The 24,472-nt window shown below is 46.5% G+C and overlaps 1 protein-coding gene across 6 annotated transcripts in view; it reads left to right on the forward strand.

Moving 5' to 3' along the window:
- Positions 1-24,472, forward strand: part of fat1a (FAT atypical cadherin 1a) — a 67,112-nt gene that overhangs the window by 31,885 nt on the left and 10,755 nt on the right. For 4 of the 6 annotated variants that reach the window (XR_014596907.1, XM_084006533.1, XM_084006531.1 and 1 more), the window contains exons 5-18: positions 1,153-1,482; positions 2,993-3,209; positions 3,668-3,736; positions 4,297-4,436; positions 10,596-10,871; positions 11,105-11,315; positions 11,781-15,854; positions 16,433-16,629; positions 16,755-16,908; positions 18,095-18,328; positions 21,294-21,680; positions 22,166-22,380; positions 23,526-23,663; positions 23,852-23,995. Coding sequence is in view for 5 of the 6 variants with exons in the window: in XM_084006533.1 (XP_083862659.1) it covers positions 1,153-1,482; positions 2,993-3,209; positions 3,668-3,736; positions 4,297-4,436; positions 10,596-10,871; positions 11,105-11,315; positions 11,781-15,854; positions 16,433-16,629; positions 16,755-16,908; positions 18,095-18,328; positions 21,294-21,680; positions 22,166-22,380; positions 23,526-23,663; positions 23,852-23,995 (6,786 nt within the window). In the remaining variant the exon portion in view is untranslated. The remainder of the gene's footprint in view (positions 1-1,152; positions 1,483-2,992; positions 3,210-3,667; positions 3,737-4,296; positions 4,437-10,595; positions 10,872-11,104; positions 11,316-11,780; positions 15,855-16,432; positions 16,630-16,754; positions 16,909-18,094; positions 18,329-21,293; positions 21,681-22,165; positions 22,381-23,525; positions 23,664-23,851; positions 23,996-24,472) is intronic. The other 2 variants (XM_084006534.1, XM_084006535.1) reach the window with 1 other exon arrangement.

Here is a 24,472-nt window from a genome sequence, read left to right on the forward strand (position 1 = left end):
CTAAAATATGGGCTCACGAAGAACGTTAATGTTTTTTTTCCACTTGCCCGCTCAGAGATCTACTTGCTCAAAGTCACTTTTTACTCGTCTCTGTACAAATTGTTTTATTTGTTAGCAGTAATCAAATAAAAACAAAGACAATCACATTTTTATTCCAGTAAAAGTGAAGCAACACACATTCTTGCATTTTGTCGAAAAGCCCCGGCTGTGTCCTGCTGCTCCGTACATTCATCCAGACAAAGTGGTTTAAACCAAACAATCACACAACCAAAATACTAAAATTGCTACTATTAAAGTCGCATAGCAGGGATGAAAATACATAAAAATCCTTTCTTGCTGGAGAATTTGGCCTCACAAGACTCTGAGTTTAGTGTTTGTAGTTCTGAAAAAGCCACTTTTTTTACAACATCAGTACATCTTTAGCCCGGGAGGAAGCTAGCTCTACGGAGTACTTTTTGACTAAATATTTCATTCATCACATGATTAGACTGTTCGGTAACAGCCTGTTACTGATTAACCATTTCTGAATGGATATTTGGTCCTTTTTGGCAGTTTAAACATCTTATTTTGGCCTGGTGGGGGGCTCCATTGGAACGGTGCACTAATATGCCTGTAACATGGTAACACTGCTGATGTATACTTGTGTTTTTATGTGAAGAAAGTCCCCCTGCCAGCAAACCTCAGAAGGAGCTGCCTTTTAGTTCGGCTGCTAGTTAAGTTGCGGAGAAAGAAGTGAAATGAAAGCACGATGAAAAGAAAAAAAAACGCTCTTCCCCCTTTTCATCTCTTCTTTGATTCATTCGAGACTTTGGAATGGTGAGTCTCTAACGCAGCTGTCTTGCTCTTGATAGCTTTTACATAATGTTCAATGATTTCACTGGAATAATTCACCTTTCATGAATTATGTACAGCTTCTTCCTCCAAAACGTCATAACCACTGAAGGGATCCGGGTCTTTAACATTATCTTTATACTGTGTTTGCAGTGTGGTTATTGTTATGCACCGATCAGCAGGTCAGAAGACGGAAAAACGTTTCTTATTCTGGTTTGATTTAAAGTTAATTCTACCAGATAACATCCGGCTCTTTGTTTTCCGCCCGAGGCTTTAAGTGTGCGTACTTGCTGTTCTGAAGTGTTTGTTCCTTCCCCTCAGGTCACCGTCACCGACCACGGCGTTCCCGCCAAGTCCACCACGGTGCGGGTCATCGTCCGAGTCCTGGACGAGAACGACAACCGGCCGCTGTTCCTGGAGAAGATCTACAAGATCAAGCTGCCGGAGCGGGAGAGGCCGGAGAGAGAGCGAGCCACCAAGAGAGACCCGGTGTATCGGGTCATAGCCTCGGATCGCGACCAAGGACCCAACGCCGAGATCTCCTACAGCATCGAGGAGGGAGACGAGAACGGCAAGTTCTTCATCGAGCCCAAGACCGGCCTGGTGTCCTCCAAGAAGTTCTCCTCTGCCGGGGAATACGACATCCTCACAGTGAGTATCTTCTCCTCATCCTCGAGGTCCCCCCTGATCGTCTCAGTGAGCCGTAAATGAAACAACCGATGCTCGTTTGTTGGTTTACGGTTGTATTCTCCCCTTTCTCCAAGTTTCCTTCCCTCTCTGATGTCTCTACCCTCCTTAAAGTTTTTTTCTTTAAAGATGCGGTAAAAGAAAAGACAGCAAATTATAATTGGTCCACACACATCATGTCGGTGTAGAAGGCAATTACTTCCATAAAGCACCTACTTTCAATGTTCTAAACACCAGCACACAATTAGATCTCATTGTTAGAAGGGTGTATTGTGTTTTTTTTACCCTGCTGCCTTCATCACCCATCGATCATTGATGGGACTTCCTTTTTGGCTTTTTATAGACTTTGTTACAGTGTTCAGCACAATTTTCCACTTTCTACAGTATGGCAGCTGTTCCTCTCAAGTATCTTAGAGCCGCTGATGAATGTGTTTTGTGTGTGAGAAACAAAGCTATAAACTTCCTCCTGGGAGACTAAAAAAAGCTAAAAAAGTTTGTCATCATAGTTGGCTGTGAAAAATGGCGAGGCGACACTCACCTTTTTTTGGTTTAAACAGTTTTTCGCCCAGATTTTTATGTCCCACGCAAGTTGTGTTTCCTGCTGCAAGAAGACTCTGCTCAACACAGTTTACAGTAATTGAAGTCCACACAAAGGGTTGAATCACAAAAGATTGCCACACAAAAGGGGTTTTGTTATTCAAAATGCACCTTTCTCTTGCCACGTCGTCAGCTCGGTCTCAGAAAAGGCTTTTACGATTGAAACACAACCTGCCTGTGGATCTGGCCATAAATCTGGCGGCTAAAATAAAATACATCAAATTGAAACTGGACTATTGGCGTATTTTATCTGTAAGCGTTGGCAAGCTACACAACCAAGCTTTGCTGTATATTTACTTGTGAAGAGATATTCAGGTAGAGACGCTGCCAGAGACTCCACAAACCCAGAAATGCTGTGTAACGACGCGTAACACCGTGTAACACCGCGTAACGGCGTGTAATGCCCTGTAACGCCATGTAACGCCGCATAATGCCCTGTAACGCCATGTAACGCCCTGTTACGCTGCATAACGCCGTGCAATGCCGTGTAACGCCCTGTAACGCCGTGTAACGCCCTGTAATGCCCTGTAACGCCCTGTTATGCTGCATAACGCCGTGCAATGCCGTGTAACGCCCTGTTACGCTGCATAACACTGTGCAATGCTGTGTAACGCCGTGTAACGCCCTGTAACGCCGTGTAACGCCCTGTAACGCCATGTAACGCCGTGCAATGCCGTGTAACGCCCTGTAACGCCGTGTAACGCCCTGTTACGCTGCATAACGCCGTGCAATGCCGTGTAACGCCCTGTAACGCCATGTAACGCCCTGTTACGCTGCATAACGCCGTGCAATGCCGTGTAACGCCCTGTAACGCCGTGTAACGCCCTGTAACGCCCTGTAACGCCGTGTAACGCCGTTCATCCTCTGCCTCTCTCAGATTAAAGCCGTCGACAATGGACGTCCACAGAAATCCTCCACTTGCCGTCTGCACATAGAGTGGATTCCCAAACCAGCATTGCCGGCCGATGCGGCCCCCCTGCTCTTCGAGGAGTCCCCCTTCACCTTCTCCGTGATGGAAAGTGACCCCGTAGCCCACATGGTGGGCGTCGTGGCCACAGAGTCCTCTGACGTTCCCGTGTGGTTCGAAATCACAGGTACGGACACCTTCTCCGTCGTCGTGTGTGTGTGTGTGTGTGTGTGTGTGTGCTTACTGTAGCAATGCTCTGTAGGTAGAAACACTCGTATTAGGACTAACATGACATTCGATAACATAATTGCATCCTGAAATTGGCTCACAAACAATACATATGCTTCCTGTGTGAGATGTCCTTAAGATATCAGCTGGTTCTGTGAACTTCTGAAGTGTGAACACTTAGCCATCCTCTGTTTAAACGTGTGTTTACTTAAACGTCTGATAGCTGGATGCATGAGGAGACTTAAATGGACATGCTTTCAAGAAAATGCTTGCCTCTTCTTCCTTCCTCCCAGCCGTCCTCCCTCTAATCAATGTCTGACATGTCTTCTTTTTCTTCTCGTCTCTCCTTCTCCGCTCGGCTTACCGCTTTCCTCTCTTTCCTCTGGAATGTTCTGTGTGGTTGGATTTTTGTGCAAGACGGCGTAGAGGATACTGAGATGTTTTACATCCTTCAGATGGCTTGTGACCACAACTGTACAGCAGAAGGTAGCTGCTGCTGGGATTTTCCTGCATTAAGAGATCATCCTTCCACTGTGTTGTTGGCCGTGGTTGAATTGTGTTTGTGCCTCCGGATTGATGTTGTGCCACATCCCCCCCCCCCCCCCCCCGTAAATTGCGACCTGATTAAGAGTCTCAGGAGGAGAAAAAAAAGGAAGAAAAAACCTCCTCCTCTCTTTAGCATGTGAATTAGAGCTCCATTTTCTCTCCACTGTTGTGGTTAATCCCTGAGAGTTTAGCGTCATTGTATCAGCGTATAAAAGGACGTGTTGTGTTGCTGTAATGCGCCCTGTGGGCCGTAGGGTGAATTGCATGAAATAGCCATCATATGAAAAGGCCTTTCAACAACACATCACGTACTGATAGTTAACGACATAATTTCACGATTATCTTCCACATCAGCACGGCAGAACATTGATGTTTGTACGCGCCCCCCCCCCCCTACATTTTCATGTTTGTGTACCGTGCTGCATGCGCACCACTAAGCAACAATCTGTCACTAATCTTTTTGTCCGTTTGTGTGCAAAAAAACCCCTCTGATTCCACAGGTGGTAATTATGACAGCCGCTTTGACGTGGGCAAGGCCAGCGGAACCTTGATTGTTGCTCGGCCCCTGGACGCCGAGCAGAAATTAAATTACAACCTGACAGTGGAAGCCACGGACGGGACACGAACTGTCAGCACCCAGGTAATTGAAGCACTAATGAAACTGGTGGAAAGCTGATGAGGCGGGCGGCGTGGTTCGGTTTTTTTCTCATGTGAAGATGGAGAGGGAAGAAAAGCGGGGTAATGAGTCAGCCAAACTGTCCTATTTGTCCTGGTTGTGTTTATGTTGTGATGCTGTCGTTGCAAAAACAAATAACTAAAGAAATATGGGATATGATGCATTATATTGTCTGGTGCCTCCTGTGGGGCAGGATGCATTTTCATTACCAGCTCAGCACACAGGGAGAATCAAAGAAATGAAAAGAAATGCAGACTGAAGGAAGCTTTCAAACAATGATATGGTAGACACAGTGTTCCTCCTCTGTTCTCCACCATCCCAGTTGAGCATTGAACTCCAGGAATCTTCCATTATCTCATTCCTGACGCAGAGCTGCTGTGAGGATGGTGCCGTCTGGCCGGAGGGGCTTTTCTTTTCTTTTTTTTCTTTTCTTTTAAGTATACATTCTTGAGCCTCCTCCACTCCTCCCTCTCCTTCGTCTCCGAACCTGAGAACCTTTTCTTTCTCCTCCGAGAGGAACGGACTCTAAATAACTAAACATAATAACACTCACGAATGCTACACTCGAATGCAAACTCAACCCCGAAAAGATGCTTTTAATGCAGAGAGGAAGAACCAGTATTGATACACCAGACCCCTGTGTGAACCATTTTGATGAAAGATTAAACTAAAAGTTGCTCCCCCAAAAACTTTCAAAGCAGTTGCATACTTATTTTCATATATTAAATATGCTAATTTAATCCTTCTTGCGTATATCTCGCTCCCCAGCTGATACCAAGGCTGAACCGCCACGATAAAAGCTTCTAAGCATGCCAGTTGCCAGTTGTTTTTTTGTTCAGACGGTCATGCCTTGTCCATGAGATTCTGAAGGTTTTTACATGCTAGTTGGGATCATATGGGATGCTGGCATTCAAAATGTTTGGTCCTTTGTCCTCAAAGGGGCGGCTTCAGAGGACTGTAGCTGGAAAAGAATCTATTTGTTGTCACTCCGTATGAATCGAGCCTTTCATCATCGGGCTGCTGTGCTCCGCTGAGCCTCGGATGAAGCGCTGCCTTTACTGCCATTTTGCAGCTCATCCGAGGAAGCGGCTCGTCCTTTAGTTTAGTGCAGAACCTTAAAAAGCAGCGCCGACTACTTATTTTCTCAGCCGTCATTTCCTCTCCACATGAAGCACTTTTCTTAAAAGCCTTGGCAACAGACAATTATTTCGAAGCCTCTCAGCAATACTGCACGCAGTGACATTTTCAGTCTAATTAATCACAATCAAAGGTTAACTTATGCGGAAGGTGTAATTCTCCGAGGCGTTTGATTCTCAGTGAGTCCGGCTGGAAAATACAAGGAATGATTTAATTCAGTGTTCACATAGAAAAATACAGGGTCGCGACTCATTGGACTTAATTTAATGTGTTTACTTCACACGTATAGAGATGCACCAGTTATTTCAGTATATATTGAATATCGGGCCGATGTCTGAAAAAGATGAATTGCACATCAGTGACATTGAGGCTGATCTATTCTGTTCAACTCTTTGTTCATATGCTCTATACACTACGTACCGTCATTTCAATTCCTGTGTAAGTTCTGACCAATGAATCTACACCAAAACACTGAGACTGCATGATGTACGTATTTGTTTGCTTGAGCATTCAGGTGAAGATGAACCTCATCCTTGTTTCAACTGCAAAGTTCATGAACAGGAATGTTTTAGTGCAGCTTTAACAGTCGAACCATTACTTTGACATGATACATGCTCTCAAAGAGTAATACTTGTGCAGTATATCAGATGGAGCTTATCGGCTGCATGCTTTGCTTGTTTGGATGTGCAGAGTAGGTGAGCTACGTTCACGAATCAGATTGTGTTTAAATGAAATTTTGGATGAAATCTGTTTCAATGAAGAAATTCACGGCTCAATCCCACCACTTCTGGCTCAGACTCCGTATCCACACACACACACACACACACACACACCTCCGCACAGAAGAAAAAGCCATTGCTCCTCATAAAGCCATAATAAAAAGATTGGCCGTCTTTCTCCTCATCCTCTTCATCCTCCCCTCGCAAATCCGCCGGCTTCCTCTGCACACCAACCATAAAAGAACGGCATCGCCGCCTGCAGTCCGTGTTTACTGTTGTTATCGTTCTCAGTTCATGATGGTGACCGGTTCACACTGATTCCATCAAATCAACAAGAATCTGATCCCAGCAAGTAAATCCACACACTGAGGCAGTGTGAATGTAGCCTCAGTGCTGCCGACCCGCTGACCGCCGCAGGTCAGCTGTTGTCCATAGAGGGAACGGATTTGCTGAATTTGTATGCTCCATAAAGCACACTCGTGAGTGTTTTAGGTCAGTTGCCTGCGAAGTGCTGAGAGCCCAAGAGGTGACTGAAAAAAAGGTCGGAGACCGAAATACGGGTTTTATCGGCCGTTCCTCGTGTTGAAAATCATAATTGAGGTGTGAAAGCCGTTTGTCTCATTGTGGTAGCTTTCCTTAATATTTTCATACATAGTCACATTTAGTGCCAGTCAGTTGACCGGCACATATTTGTGGGGAAAAGCCTCAAATCGTTCCTGAGGCTTCGGCCTACGTGAGTGCTTCATGTTTCAGCCATCTGAGTGTTTTGGCGACTGACTTGTTTATCCGATAACATTGGATAACATTGTTGGGCATTGACGGTATTTGCTCTGTCAGCAGGGGGTTTAACAGAAACTGTTGGGAAGTACAGGGTTTTTTTTTGTTCAAGCAACCTCTGAAAAGGTTGTTTCAAACCACACTGGCATTTATGAATTCACCTTTTTGGAATAGGCTTGATTACAGGAAGCAATATTAACACCGTAGTTAATCCAAATGATTGAGTCAGCAATATGTTGCGACGTAAAAGGAATCCAGGATGAGATAATTCCAGTTGGAAATCAGATGTTTTGTTATTGAGCGTGATTTCTTCGTCAGCATGTTGTTGAACTTTGAAACCAGACTGCCCATTCGATCTACCCGATCACACACATGCACCTCGTGAAGGTCTGAATTATCTCTTCCTCAAATCAAAGTCATGTGGATGCTGTGCCGCCAGACGGGCTGGCCTATTTTCTCTCTCTCCTGGAATGTTTTTTTTCCCCTTCTGCTTTTTTTTTTTGTTCTCGTTCTCCTTCCTTATAGCGCTCTTTGTATTTTCCAGCTCTGCATTCATTGGCCAGGCGTGCAGGGATGATGATTACTGTGTTTGGGGAGAATAAAACATGAAACCGGAGCCCTGGACCTGTGTGGATAGTGGGCTGTGTTAATCCTGTTTGGGAACATGTTGGAGTGGTCCGTGCCAGTGCCCGGCCTTAGCCCAGAACCTGCCACCTGGTATGGGGGAGGGGGGGCTCCTACACATGGACCAGGAGGACAATGAACCTGATACTGCATGCAAACAAACACAGAAGGTGTTTCGATATTGAGAAGGCTGTGTTTTGTTTGTGATCCCTTTAAGCACACTTTTGTTTCTGAATATCTTATTTTATTTTCAGAAAAAAAAGCTGGAAATGGATAATAATGTTAAATCCAACAGAGGCCGGGACTTCCAGTGGTGGTATCAGTGTGAAGCTCCCGGTCTGTGGGAGGTCTATGGGAAACAGTTGGCCTCTCTGTTATGTGCTTTTTTCCATCTCACCATTGTCGTTGTATGAAGGCGTCTCTGAAGGATCAGCTGGTGTAGACAAGGGGGTGCCGCATTCTAGCTCGGGCACCTCATAGCAGGAGCAGCGCCAAGGAGGCCGGCTCGGCACGCAGCCCAGCCCCCCACCCCTCTCCAGCTATACGACATCCTCCCTTGGCCATGCACAAGTACCTCAAGCTGTTCTGCTCACAAGCTGTTCCCGGTCTCCTGTTTCTGCATTACAGACTCTCTTTTAGTCTCCACTTGAAAGCTCACCTGATTCACTCATACTTACATGTCTTCTTGCTTACAGCATCCAAGCTGACGATCAGATCAAGACCTTTTTTATGTATTTTATTCTCAGCCACATCTTCAATCCCGCCCACAGAATGTGTTTTCTAAATTTGACCATTCCCTTAGCTTTCTTTGTTGTTTTTTTTTTCACTTCTCTTTCACACTTTTTATTTTTTTTTTACACCAGTGTCTCCGTCTCTGTCACGTCTGTGTCTCAGACTCAATCCTGTTCCTCTCCAGCATTCCCAGAGGAAGCCGTCTACAAAAGACTGCAGTTTTTTTTTCTCCCCAGCAGCGTTTCTGCTGCAGTCAGGCTGGATCACGCTGCTTTGTGAGGTTTGGGGCAAAGTTCCTTTGAAGTGTTGTCGAGCCTCATCCGCCAAAGGAACGGCGAGTTTGTGTGCACAGGGAGGCGTGACTAGCCCTTCTTTGTGCGTGGCTAAACCGGTGCATGGTGGAAAAGCCACTGACCAGGTTCCATTCCTTCTTCTCAGCACTATCGGCTCTCGCCACCTTCCCTCACTATTCACACGCCGGGTTATCTGACGCCCACCAGATTGAGACACATTGGACGGGCCTCTTGTGTGGATGCCTGTGTGTGTGTGTGTTAAAGATGGATTGTGAGGCAGATCTGCTGCTATATGATGTCTGGCATGGCATGAGAAGGAGACACGCTTGGAATGAGATAGTCCATCAGCCTGCCGGGAGGCTGCAACGTACACTAAAGGCACAATATCACATGCATTTTCAGGGTTAATTCCTCATTTTTATTTATTTTACATTTCACGTCCCCATTAGCAGCGTGACACGGGGTCGCTCACGACACACGGCTCGTGGCAAACAGCCAGATTTGCGGCGCTGACTGACAGCGTGCGACGCTCCGCTCCCCCTGCAAGATGGCATCTGTGAGTTTCAGCGGCGTTGCCAACATCCCAGCACTGAGCAGATTGTAAATGCGATCAGTGCTGTCAGGTTCAGTCTATATTTGTCTCTGATATAGGCTCAACAAACAGTATTATGACAAAATACCACAGTGGGGCTGTTGGTGTTGTGCAGAGATCTGAGACATCCTGGTCCACTAGCGAGGTGTCGATCGGTCGGGGCTTCTCGCCCCCCCCCCCCCCCCCCCCCCCCCACTTCACTGCTCCTGCACTTCACTGCTCGGCTTCGCCCCGCTTCCTTACGGGACATCACCCCCTGGTGTTTGGTATGCAGGTGTCTAATCTGGGCTGATCCCTTTGTTCCCCATGTTTGGCAACGGTAGAAGCCCCCTCGCTGGTCTGGGAAGCAGAGATGGCATTCCAGCAGCTCCCAATAATCCTCTGTCGGAAGTCCAGTAGACGAGTGGCTGGTGTTGATAAAACATGCGCCCAGTGGAATTTTACAGTTCAGGGATGTTAGATTCTTTGTGTGTGTGTGTGAGTGTGTGAGAGAGTGTGTGTGGCTGCACTTTTTTGCTGCCCAAAGCAAGAAACACATTTGCTTCATGGATTTGAGAAGCAGACTATTAGATGTGCAGTAAGACTATAACATGTTTAACCACCCTGAGCCTTGTATTACTTTTAGACATGTTATATATGGTTAACATCTATGAAAAGGCCTTCTAACTTTGCATAGTTAGACAGCTCACTGTCACTGTTTATCAGCCATGTAGTCTCACGTTAATCACCTGCTCCTGTGTGGAGCTCACAGTTCATTTAGATGCGTTGTGGTTTTGCCTGCATTGATTTCTCGTTTCACTCTGCAGCATCAAGCGGCCATTCAGTTAAAATATTGCTTTTTCCATCATATGTATTGATCTGGTCTATATCCACACGACACTCTTATTACTGAAGAGTGCGGGAGATGGATTTGGAAAGTATAGTGTGTGTGTGTGTGTGTGTGGACACAGAGTGGAGAGGCTGAAATTAATACTTAAAGATGATAATTAGCGCATCTTTTCACCATTTGTGTCTACTGAACATTTTTTGTTGATCACTATTCTGTTTAAAACCATTAAGTCACTTAACACTCACACTTATATACACTATTCTGGTTATTATGAGATATTATTGCAATTTCTGTGTTTGCCCATGTAACCCTAACCCTGACAGAAAGTATTGGATTTCAGTTATCCTCAGTAACAAACTTGTTTTTTTGACATGCATGATGATGTGGGAGATGATTTACATTTCATGTTTTCTCCTTCAGGTGCTCATCCGTGTCATTGACACCAACAACCACCGGCCGCAGTTCTCCCAGCAGGTGTACGAGGTGAACGTCCCTGAAGACAAACCGGCCGGGACGGAGGTCCTGCAGATCAGCGCCGTGGACCGGGACGAGAAGAACAAGCTGACCTTCACGCTGCTGAGCAGCACCGACCCCTTCAGCCTGAGGAAGTTCCGACTGGACCCCGGAACAGGAACTCTGTACACCGCCGAGAGACTGGATCACGAGACAATGCATCGTCACATCCTCACCGTCATGGTATGACTCCTGGGATAAATTAGGAAATGTTCCTACATGTGGTTTCATGGAGTTTATTTTGGAACTATTTGCGTCGTAAGAAAATGAGATTTCCACGGAATTCAGATAAGCTTGTTTCAAAAATAGTAATATTTTTTTGTTCAGCAATTAATTATCCCTTGAGGGCCCTAACACTCTTGCCTATCACTGTTTTTGTTCCTTCCTTCCCTCCTATGTCGGCCCTTCTTTTCCAGGTTCGTGACCAGGACATCCCAGTGAAGAGGAACCTGGTGCGCGTTATTGTCCACGTGGATGACACCAACGACAATGCACCCTGGTTCATAGGCACGCCTTACTCGGGCCGCGCGTTTGAATCTGCAGCCGTGGGCTCGGCAGTGCTCCAGGTCACGGCCCTCGACAAAGACAAGGGCCACAACGCAGAGATCGTCTACAGCATCGAATCAGGTGAACGCACACACAGTTGCTGTGCCGCTGTTCAGACACAATCCCCCCCCCAAGTTTATTTTTTTCTCATAACTGAAGGCTTTCATTAGAAATGAATGCAAATGAAATCGGCTCGTAAAAAATGTGTGAGTCATCTTGAGTCCCGCTGCCCACTGGATCGCCATCATGAATGGAATACTTTACAATGGGGAGGGGAATAGTGAAGACTTTGTCTGGTGGATTACCAAACACATGAGAAATGGGTGGATCCGCCTCAGAATTTCCCACAGTGGTTTTCTCCTACAAAACGCTGTTTGTTTGAGAACTAGAAACATGTGGCTATCAGCATATACTTGACATAGCAAAGATGACGTAATGTAATTGGATTGTAGCTTGCATGTTTTGAGTGAAACTCATGGCTTAGAATGACTGGCATGGAAAGTATGAAAGGTAATAAATCTATTCTTCTTTTGTCCTTTCTTATAGGAAATGTTGCAAACTCCTTCGCCATTGAGCCTGTTCTCGGGACTATCACAGTAGCCAAAGAGCTCGATCGCAGCAGCAAGACCCTGTTTGAACTCACCGTGAAGGCATCTGATAGTGGAGTACCCCCACTGTCCACTACAGCCACAGTTCACATCGTGGTGACAGTTTCTGACAACTCACCCCCCAGATTCACAGAGAAAGAGTACTCTGCAGAAGTCAGTGAATCGGTCCATCCGGGAAGTTTCGTGAGCTTGGTCTCGGCCGACAGCCAGTCGTCTGTTTTCTATCAGATTAAAGGCGGCAATATCAACAGCGCATTCGATATAAACCCCAACTCAGGTGTGGTGGTGAGCCAGAAAGTGTTAGATTATGAGGCTGCCGCTCAATACAGGCTCATCATACAGGCCACCAACATGGCGGGACTTTCCACCAACACCACTCTTCTGATTCACCTAAAGGATGAAAATGACAACGCTCCGGTCTTCCTCCAGAGGGAATTCAAAGGAGTGATCAGCGAGTCGGCCGCCGTCAACAGTGTAGTTCTCACCCGTGAAAACACTCCTTTTGTCATTCGCGCCTCTGATGCCGATTGTGACCAGAACGCCATGCTCATCTACCAAATTGTCGAGCCTTTCGCGCATGACTATTTTGCCATCGACTCCAGCACCGGAGCCATCCGAATCACAAGGCCTTTGGATTACGAACAGAGGGGTGTTTTCCGCTTCACGGTCCAGGTCCACGATCTGGGAATGCCGCGCCTGTTTGCAGAGACGGCGGCCAACGTGACCGTTGAAGTAATCAACGTTAATGACTGTCCACCAGCTTTTAGCCAAGAACTGTATGAGACGACTGTCAAAGTGCCAACATACAAAGGGGTGGAAGTCGTTCAAGTCAACGCTACGGATTCGGATTCTGGGCCCAACTTCAAACTTCTCTTCTCCATCTCTGAGGGAAATATCGGTGATAAATTTAGAATCGATCCAAACACGGGCATCATTTCTATTCAGAATGTCACACAGCTCAGGAGCAGATATGAATTAAAGGTGAGGGTTTCTGACGGTAGATTTGCCGCGGTCGCTACAGTAAAGATAAATGTGAAGGAAAACAAGGAGAGTAAGCTGAAGTTCACGAGGGAGTCCTACAAAGCCTTCGTCCAAGAAAACCTTTCTGAGAAGAAAACACTAGCAGTCATCGCCGCCGTTGGGAACCAAGTGAACGAACCCTTGTTTTATACAATTTTGAACCCCGACAGCAGATTTGAAATCAGCCGCACGTCGGGAGTAATCTCGACCACTGGGATTCCGTTTGATCGCGAGGCGCAGGACACGTTTGATATAGTTGTTGAGGTCACCAGAGATGACAAATCAGAAGACGGTGCTCACGTTCTAGTAACTGTGACAGTGGAAGATGTGAACGACAACAAACCCATGTTCGTGAACCTTCCCTACCATGCCCTGGTCCAGATGGACGCAGAGGAAGGCCAGGTCATCCGACAAGTCACAGCAGTGGACAAAGATGTCGGCCCGAATGCCGATATCCATTATCACCTGAAGGAACACCAGGAGCACTTTCAAATAACGCCCGCTGGCGAAATCTCACTCAAAAAGAAATTTGAGAAGGACTCGCTCGACAGAGACTTTGTCGTCGTTGTTATGGCAAGGGATAATGGGGAGACGGCACTCTCAGCTGAAGTAGAAGTTCCAATAACAGTCGTGAACAAAGCAATGCCTGTGTTTGAGAAGCCTTTTTACAGCATTGAAATCCCTGAAAACATCCAGTTACACACACCTGTTCTCCACGTACAAGCCAACGATTCTGAAGGCCCCCGTATTGTGTACACCATCTCCGAGGGAGATCCTTTCAAACAGTTCTCAATTGATTTCAACACAGGCGTAATTCATGTGATTCAGCCTCTGGACTTTGAGACGCATCCCGCCTATAAGTTAAACGTAAGAGCCACAGATTCCCTGACTGGAGCCCACTCTGAAGTGTTTGTTGATATCATTCTGGAGGATGTAAATGACCATGCACCCGTGTTCCTCTCGAAGACCTACTACGCCAATATTTCAGAGGCCTCTGTAATCGGTACCTCCATTTTGCAACTGGATGCCAAAGATTCTGACACTGGTAATAACCAAGAAGTATTCTTTCAAGTGGTCGAAGAAGAGGGGAAGAGTTCAGATTATTTCACCGTTGACCGTGACACAGGAATACTCTCTACAAGTCAAGTTCTCGATCACGAGGAGACCCAGCAGCACAAGTTGAGAGTCCGCGTTGTGGACGGAGGAGTTCCGGCTCTCTCTAGTGACGTTGTCGTGACGATAGAAGTCACCGACCTGAACGACAACGCTCCGATATTCACAGAGCACACTTATAAAACTACTATTAGTGAATTGGCACCGCGTGGACACTTCATCACCCAAGTTCAGGCATCAGATGCTGATAGCTCAGACTCCAATAAGTTGGAGTTCTCCATTACGTCCGGCAACGAAGATCAGAACTTCTCCATCGACAAATACACGGGCGCCATCTCCGTTTCCAACCACCGTAGGCCACATATGCAGCCTCTTTACCACCTCAATGTGTCGGTGTCTGACGGCGTATTCAGAAGTGCAGCCATCGTCGCGGTAACCGTTACCGGCGCCAACTTCCACAACCCCACCTTCTCTCAGGTGGACTATGTGGTGGAGCTCGTTGAAAACTCGCCCGTCGGCACCTTGGTAGCCGAAGCAAAGGCGACAGATGACGACGAAGGCATTTACGGGCAAATAACATACCAGATCGTCAACGACTTTGCAAAAGACAAGTTCTCTGTCAATGGAAACGGAGAGATTTTCACTCTCGAGAGCCTCGATCGTGAGAATACCATCGAAAAGGTTATTCCTATTTCTCTCGTAGCTAAAGACGGCGGTGGAAAAGTAGGCTTTTCTATAGTCAATGTCATTCTCACGGATGTCAATGACAATGCCCCGCAATTCAGGGCAGCTGACTACAAAGCCACTATTGCATCGGATGTCCCAAGGGGTACCTCTGTGGTTAAAATCGCTGCTTCAGACATGGACGAGGGAAGCAACGCTGACATTGAGTACTCAATCGAAGCGGATGTTGAAAACGTGGAGGAGAACTTTGAAATCCACCCCACCTCTGGGGTCATTACAACCAAAGAGAGTCTCATTGGACTTGAAAATGAGCTCTACGCATTCTTTGTGAGGGCGAAGGATACCGGGAACCCCCCCAGACATTCTGTCATTCAGGTTTACATCAGGATCGTCTCACCGGAAACGCCGATTCCCAAATTCGCCGAAGCGCACTACCGCTACACAATTGCTGAAGACCTTCCCATTGGCACGGAGATCGATGTCATTCAGGCTGAGAGTGAGCAACCAGTGGTTTACAGCCTTGTGAAGGGCAACACCCCCGAGAGCAACGAAGACGAGGTTTTTGTTGTCGACAGAGACAGTGGAGCCTTGAAGCTTCAGAAAAGCCTCGACCATGAGACAACCAAATGGTACCAGCTCACTTTGCTCTCCCAGACCAAACATGAGAACTATGAGATAGTAGCGTCCGTGAATGTTAACGTTCAAGTGAAAGACCTGAACGACAACAAACCCGTCTTTGAGTCAGACCCTTACGAGGCCGTCATCGTGGAAAACCTCCCGAGCGGGACTCAAGTGATCCAGGTCAAAGCCAACGACCAGGACTCGGGAACTAACGGCCATGTTGTCTACAGCCTCGACCCCAAGCAGAACTCGCAGGAGATCGCCGAGCTGTTTGCTGTCAATAGCGAAACCGGATGGGTGACCACCTTAAAGGAGCTGGACCGCGAAAAGACAAACAGATACACGATCGCCGTCCTCGCCACGGACCAAGGCGACAAAGTCCAGCATGCCAACGGCACCAGAGTGGAGGTAACCGTCGCCGACGTGAACGACAACCCGCCGCGCTTCACTGCGGAGATCTACAAAGGCACCGTCAGCGAGGACGACCCTCCTCCCAGCGGAGTGATCGCCATCCTCAGCACCACGGACGCCGATTCTGAGGACATCAACAAACACGTGAACTATTTCATCACAGGTGGGTGTTCATTGTTTTTTTGCGAGCCAGATAATTAGAAAGCCCAGAGAGTTTGCTCCCCACTTTTTACGTAAACATATCTTAGGGGGGATTATGCATTTATGCCACTTAATATGAGGATAATATAGCATCTTTGAAGTATTACGCAGTCATATTATCTGTTAGGAGTTGGGAGTTATCGCCTTAATCTGCCGAAGCTCAAGGGAAATATTAAGGTCATCATAATACAGAAATGCAAAATCATCTGAATAATTATTTGCAATAGACTGAGGGAAATGCTTTCCGTGGTGCTAATTAGCAAGTGTGAATAACTATGTCTGGGAAGATTCAGAAGCCAATTTCTGTTGCTTCTTGGTTGTAAGGATTGCTTGTGTACCCACATTTTGGTATATTCGACTTAGAAATAAAGGTTTTGAGTAATTATGGATACTTAAAAGTATGATTTCAGTAATTATTGAAAGATATTCAGTAGAATTCACGTTAAAATTCAGGACAGAGGCTTATCTTTGTGTCTTTTTAATTCCACTGGCTGTTTTGTTGTCATTCTGAGTTGGTCTATGTCTTTTTGACACCAATAGGAGGGGACCCACTTGGCCAGTTTGCCATCGAACACATTCAGAATGAATGGAAGGTCTCTGTCAGGAAGCCGTTGGACCGTGAAGAGAAGGACAATTATCTTCTCAACATTACAGCCAGTGATGGCATCTTTACTGCCAAAGCCGTTGTGGAGGTCAAAGTTCTGGATGCCAATGATAACAGCCCTGTATGCCAAAAGGTAAAATCCATTTTTTCTCCTCTTCGACTGTGTTGTAATTTAATGGTACTTAATTTTGCGGTTGCTGAGCACCTTTTTTCTTCTTCCTTTCTACCATTTCCCCCCTTCTCCATCCGTCCCCCCAGTCCCTGTACAGCGAGAGAGTCCCGGAGGACTCCCCCGCCGGCAGGCTCGTTTTGCAGGTCTCCGCCAGCGATGCCGACATCCGCTCAAACGCCCTAATCACTTACGAGCTCCAGGGAGTCGGATCCGAATTATTCGTCATCGACTCCGATACAGGTGTGTCAACAAGAATGGATTTAAATGTATTCTTTTGCATACATTCAATATTATTTTTAAGACTGTCCCTATCTTTCTTGAAGCCTTTTTTCGTCCACAGTCGTTGAGTTAAGGCTGCGTTCCTGTTGTGTTGTAGCTCATTCTCAGCACCGGGAAGCTGTATGTGGGACACTCATGTTCAAGTCTCTCTTGGCTCTTCTGCTTCGAGCCACAAAAATCAAAAAAGGCAGCTGAGCACGACCACAGTCTCACACTCTACATTGTGATCCCTCTGCAAAAATGTTAGTTCTGTATGTGTATGAATTATTATCATCAGTAGAGGAGGCAAGGGTGTTTTCTTGTGCCCAATTATTATTTACTTATTCATTTTTTAAAAGAGCCAAGAACATTTCCCCATGGGGGCAACCGAGAGACCCAGAGTGGCACTATAACACCGAGTTACACACTTAAATTGAATTTATGAGCGCCATACTTCTCGCCTGCAAATAATTTCTTCTGGGAGACCCTCTAAATCAGAGACTCCATCTGGCTGCTAGGATGACAAAAGAGAATGGGGGGAAAGAAAAAAAAGAAAGAAAAACAATGCTAGTTAATCACAGCCAACCTGGTTTTCAAATAAATGCCAAGTTAAAGCATTAAAAAAACAAACTAAGCCCGTAGGTTTAAGCAACGACTGCTGCTGCATAGGATTCATAAATAAAAGTCAAAAAATGCAGCTTTAATATGCTGAGAGGCAGACAGCAAGACACAATACCACTGAGCAGTATTTGGCAACCCTAATATTGAGTTCCCAGCAGCAGTGCTACTGTTATGGAGCGGGGATGTTATTTTCTTTTTCAGTGTAGACAAGTAGGATTATTGCAGATGAGGACCGCCAAGAGGCTCTGGAGTTTTCCACAGAGGATGTGGGACTGTTGGCTACTTCACATCCCAGGACGCTTCAAAGCTGCTCTTAGCTGCCAACTCTGATGCCCCCCCCCCCCCCCCCCCCCCCGTCTGCCATTTTCTTCTGCCTCTCGCTCTTCAATTAATTATTCATTCCCCTCTTCTCACTCATGAAAGCCATCGGTTGTTGTGATGTTTTTTCTCGGTTAGGAGACAGCAGACAGGAGGTTTACAGTGCTTTAGAGAATACACGTTTGTCCCCTCATACGAGTCTCAAACGTTGTCACCGTGTCACCTTCAGGCGAGCTGAAGACTCTCCAGCCGCTGGACCGAGAGGAGCAGGACGAGCACCGGTTCCGAGTGCGGGCGGTGGACGGGGGAGGCCGCTACTGCGAGGCTGACATCCACATCGCCGTGGGCGACGTCAACGACAACCCGCCTCAGTTCTCGTCCAATCCGTACACCATCACGGTGTTTGAGAACACGGAGACGGGCACGTACGTGGCAAAGCTGCTGGCCACCGACGTCGATGCTGGTGAGTTTTTTCCATCATTTAAATCCAGGACATGTAGAACCGTTTCAAGCCAACAGCCGTCCATTTAGCTGGCTGTAGTTAGCCAGCTAGTTGCGCTAACAATGAAGTTAATATGAACGTTAGCTTCATGAGTTCCTTTTTGCTTGAGTAGTTGAAAAAAAGCAGGGATGAATGCCACAGCCCAGACTTGGGCTTTCTACTGCAGCATGATGCACCTCAACATGTGGAACCATCCCAAATCTGACAGGCATGCTGTGCCTGGTTACGGTTGCCGAGTGATTGGATACTTCAGTATTAAAGATTTTTGAGAGCTGTTGCTCTTCAAAAATGCCCTAATGTCATACTAAAAATGCAAATAAAGCATTACTCAAGGTCAGAATGAAAAAAACAAACACCTGTGATTCAATGATATCCATTTAAAAGGTGGTTTCAGCATCATGGTATACATTGTGCTGTGCGGGATCTCGGCTAAAAGCTGACTCAAAAACCACCACGTTATTATCTTCCCTCTATGCAACTGCATTACACTAAATGGCAAGAGGGAGGGATAACAAATGTGGAATTTCATGAATGATCAACCCCTCAAATTAAAAGCTCCATTACACTCTAATGAAATTCCTCTCTCTTCAAGCCCAATTCTCAGAAGGGATGATTGCAATTTTCCATTTGCTTGGTGCAAAGCCACGGGGCCACACGTTTTATCTGCTCGTCCTCACCTTTCAGCCGCTGTGGGGGTTCACATGTGGATAACGGAGAACTCAAAGCATGCAGTTAAACAGTCATTTAGGCCCCTTGAAACTTTATTCAGGGACCTATTGGACCTGCCATTGCAGATTACACCTTTTCAGTTCAGTGGAACAGCAACCATTCGATACCCTCTCTCCATTTTCCTCTTCTCGCGTCCCCTTAGTTTCGGCTGGACTGACAGCTTGACAGAGCGAAAGGGACGCTAGAATTGGGCGACTCGCGGCGAGACCTTAAATGGTGAATGGAAAGTGCCTTTATTAAGACATTTCTTCCCTCAGGGGTTTGCTGGCACGAAATTTGCTTCACATTTTGAATATCAAGAGTAGGAGGGGGAAAAAGGTGCTTCCTGCAGTTTAGCCAGGGGCAATAATTGTTTAGAGTTCCACTGAGTGGAAGCAGAGGGGGATGATGAGTATTTCTCTCACGTACGGGTATCCCACACATCGAGAGATCATCTCTTTGTGTGTCTGTCGAGTATTTTTTGATTTAGCCGCAAGCTCGTAGCACATCTGGCGAGTCCCAAGCATCATGTCGAGTGTACAAGAAGAATCGTAACGTTGACCCAGTTCACTCGGGCTTCAGTCAACTGTCTGATCAGGCAAACATCAAGATGTGAAGCCCCTCCTCCCCCCGTAGAGAAGAGAGTTTCTCTCCCCTCCGTCGACGTCGGACTGCATATCTCTCGTTCTTGGCGCCGGCTGCCGTGTGCCGCCGCCTCACTGATCCACCTGCCCACTTGGCTGGAAGATGTTTGACACCACTCCTCAGTTCAGCCGCCGTCACAACGGCTGAATGTCTGCGGATGGTTCTGAACCAGACTGACAAACAGATCCAGACTGGTGGCCTTGATCTGATAAGCTAAAGTTATGCGAGTACACATTCCTTCTCTGATTCAGCTTTATCACGCCGCCTGGATCCGAGGTTCTCTCTTTGACCGAACGTTATTGTCTTCATTGGATTTCTCGGGTTGCACCGTTGTGGAAGAATTTAATAATTTTCTGCTTTTTTACACTGCCGTGCAGCAAATTCATGCACGTTCTTTACAATCTGGCCTCCAACACTGCAGAGAAAGATGTCTTACAATACCAGCCGTCGTTGTTGCTTTAAGAATCAGCATACAGTGTGAATGTGTATCACAGAGATATACATGATTAAATATACTGTCCAATATTGTCTGGATGAAGAGTTGAGAAAGATGTGTTACTAACCACATATAAAGGTTAGTAAACATTTCAAACCAGACATGTAGAATAAAGTGTTTTAGATTAAATATCCACATTTTAAGATTACATTTGGTTGCTTTTCCTGTGGGGAGCGTTAGATACACATGATGTGTTCAAGGACTGTCCGAATGTTGAGTCAGTTTTAAGCTTCTGGTTATGATAATGTGTATTTCTGGCATTTTTTTTTATCCATCCGCTGATTGTTTTCTTGATAAATCTCTTCGACTGTTCGTCTCTGAATATTTTTGCAAAAACATGTTTTGACAGCCTCAAGAAATGTTTTCAGATGTCTTGTTTTATTAAAACCAGTCCAAAGCCTAAAGATATTCAGTTTACCTTCATATATGACATTTCTATCACTCTGCTTTGATATTCAACATTCTGGCCATGGGACTGAGATAATCATAAACATAACCTGTGTGAAGCAATGCAGCCAATCGAGATTCTGCACAATTCACTCATCCAGCGTTCAGCGATTGTTTCAAGGATGATCGGAGCCAGATAAAGCTTCTAAGCAGGACTCCCCGTGGTCGCCGGTAATGAGATCCGCGGAGGACGCTGGTACTTACCTGATAAATGGCGATATAATGCTGGTTCCAAATGGCAGGGCCACCTGCAGTATGGCATTATGATTATTATTGTGATCCGTCTCTGCCTCGTTGCCAGGAGCCTTTCTCTTGTGGGAGGACGTGAGTTATGGGACAGCATGGATTAGACGTCCTGTTTATCAGAGGCTGTTTGAACGATGGATGTGTGGGGAAAAACCAGAGCGGATGTAATCATTCAAGGATCAATACGTCAATATGAGGATCGATACGCTTGTTACGCCCTTAACAGGAGTATTTCTGTTGATGTGGTTGTTTGTCCACCAGACCGTTTGTCCAACCATCTGACAGGCATCACATCTTAATGAGCTGGAGTGATGGAGTCAGAACTACAAAAGTAGGATTTTGTTTCCCCAAAATCACGGAGTTGTCCCATTTGTGTCATCCCAGGTCTCAACAGCAACATCCTCTACTCATTGGTGGATTCGGTGGATGGTGTCTTCTCCGTGGACGAGCACAGCGGCGTGGTGAGCCTGGAGCGCCCCCTGGACCGCGACGTGCAGTCCACGTACGAGCTGAAGGCCCGCGCCAGCGACCAGGGCTCGCCGCGCCTCTCCTCGCTGTGCCAGGTGGTGATCTCCGTCCTGGACATCAACGACAACCCTCCGGTGTTCGAGCACCGCGAGTACACGGCCACCGTGTCCGAGGACGTGGAGGTGGGCACGCAGCTGCTCCGGGTGCAGGCGGCCAGCCGGGACGCCGAGTCCAGCGGCGAGATCTCGTACGCCATCATCAGCGGGAACGAGCACGGCATGTTCAGCGTGGACCCGCGTTCCGGTATGTGGCTGCTTTTTAGGCATTTTAGGCATTATATTGGAAATGGAATCCTTTAAACAAACATGATGAGTGTTTTTCATAAAATATCAGAATTTTAACATTAAATTTGGTTGCTGATGATGTTCAAGGACTGTATGTAAAGAATGTATTGTTGATGGTTTTTTTCATTATTATTGCGAGGAAGGAAATGTGTTTATCGGGTTTGTTTAGCTTCAAGGACACACACACACACACACACACAATACGGATGATTTTGTCTCCAAACTTCACCGGGCACACAGCGAGTTAGACATCAAGATGTCATGTTTGTTGAGTCTCCACGTCTGCATTCCTGCCGTTATCATGGCATCATGCTAAACGGCTGTGGGGAAGGAATGACTCACAGGAGTTTAACCCTCAGCAGATGCAGATACGACACAGAAATAGAAGAAGCATGGCGTTTCATCATCATCACGTTGCCTCTCTGACGTTCTCTCGGTCCTCAGGCGACGTCTTCGTCATCGAGCCGCTGGACTACGAGGCCTCCCACGAGTACTACATCACCGTGGAGGCGACGGACGGCGGCTCCCCGCCGCTCAGCGACATGGCGACCGTGAACATCAACCTCACCGACGTCAACGACAACAGGCCCGTGTTCAACCAGGACGCCTACACGGCCGTGGTCAGCGAGGACGCGGAGCTGGGAAAGACTGTGATGGCGGTGAGAATCAATGCTTGTTGTGTGATTACGACAGAGCTGCATGCCGGGGGAAAGACACTTTTAACTTTCCTGCCAGTTCACCTTCTCACTCATTTCCTCCCTCGCAGCGTCGCTGCCCGTTCCTCACTGCAACACACACATCTGCACATGTGGAAATCACCATCTGGTGGCAGAGCTAAATGAGGACCAATGTTCTTCATGCTCACTGCACCGCTGTTCTCACGCCTTATCTGACACACATGCTCACACAGCTTAATTGAAAGGCATTCGACTCATTTAGCCCCCTTCCATATCCAAGGCCTTTTTTATGTACAACCTTCTCTCCCTCTTCTCATAAAACATGTCTGCTTATGGCTATTTATCTGTGTGTCTAATGTACCTGAATATGAGTGATCCATCACAAACTTAGACTTAATACCTGCCATTGTCTCATACTTGTAAATCCTCCCTGTTTCCTGATTTCCCTGGGGATCCTTTTCAATATGTGACGGTCGGGGGATTTTAAGACTGTGTGTGTGTGTGTGTGTGTGTGTGTGTGATGTTGGGATTATTTATTATCAGTTAATCAGCTGATTATTATTAAGCCTCCCTGCCAGCCATGGGGCATTGTGTTTTCGGGTTGTTGTGAATCCACCCGTCATTCTTAGGAACAGAATATTTAATATTTTTGTCCGACCAATAATCCAAAACCAAAAGGTATTCAATCAGTCTGCAGTGATATAAAACAGCATCAGAGAAAAGAGAGAAACTGGGACAAGAACCTGTTTGGTATTTCCTTGAAAAATTACTCTAAATATGAATTTGTCAGTTTAGCATTGCAATAGGGCTTCAGAAGCTCCTAAAACGGGATTTCCAATTCAGAGCATTACTTCTATTTCTCTCTGACAATAAATATTCATAAATAAACAGCAGTTGCTCAAACTGTGTGGGTGTGGTTTTCAACAATACACCAACATTCATCAGATTTGAACTCAAATCGATGCATGAAATGATATGACATCATGTTTTTAGAGTCCCGCCCCCTTAAAATGAAAGTAAAAGTTAAGCACATTTCTTCCAAACGTAGTAAATAACTGTGCGTTGGTGCAGGAACCAGTGGATCAGTTGGCATGTCTGATCTGCTTGTTGTGTTGATTGATCCGTAGGTGATGGCCGAGGACCTCGACGGGCCTTCCTACGATCACGTGCGGTACTCCATCGTGGACGGGAACCACGGCAGCCCGTTCACCATCGATCCCGTCCGAGGAGAGCTGAAAGTGGCTCGCCAGCTGGACAGAGAGCGAGTAAGAGAAACGGCACACAATGCTGACTGTACACATCAGAGTTTAATCCACTGAGGGGAACTAATTGCACTGCATGCAGAATCCAATCAGAATCATGTCAGGCCTAATAGGGAAGCTTGTTTACTGATCTCGGCTGCATTGTTGCTTACAAAAGCAGCTTTGAATGCTAATTCCCTTTTCTCTCTCAGACTTCAGGGTTCACTCTGACGGTGGTGGCCTCGGACAACGGCGTGCCCCCACTCTCCAGCACCGCCATGATCAACATAGACATTTCAGATGTCAATGACAACCCGCCGCTCTTCTCCCAGGCCAACTACAGCCTCATCATCCAGGTGAGAGCAGACGGGAGAGGGTTAGTGTGGATGGCTGATTAGAGGTGGAGAGGATGGAGAGGGAGAAAGAGAGGGGGAGGTGCAGAAGGGGGGTTGTAGTGGAGATTAACGGAGAGGAATAATGGGAGACCCGACTAGAATGTCAAGAAGCAAGCAGGAGGTTGCAGCAGCAGAGGTGAGGACGGGGAGAGAAGGTGGTGAGGGACTCAGACAGAGGCTGCATTGAAGTGTAAAATGGAGATAAAGGAGGGACGTGATGAAGAGTGGGAACGTGCAAGATGCCGAGCTGATGAATCGTAAAATGGAATAAAGGTAAAAAAAAAAAAAAAGAGAATGAAAAGAATGAGACATACGTTTCATTTTGGGAGATCAAAAAAAAAAAAAACGATTCCAAAGAAAGGATAACAGATGATTCCCTTCCAATTCTCCTGTCTGTGTAGAAAAACGGGAAAAACCAATTTAAAAGATAGCGTGAGG

The sequence above is a fragment of the Eutrigla gurnardus genome, assembly GCF_963514095.1.
Source record: "Eutrigla gurnardus genome assembly, chromosome: 3".
Taxonomy (NCBI): Eukaryota; Metazoa; Chordata; class Actinopteri; order Perciformes; family Triglidae; genus Eutrigla; species Eutrigla gurnardus.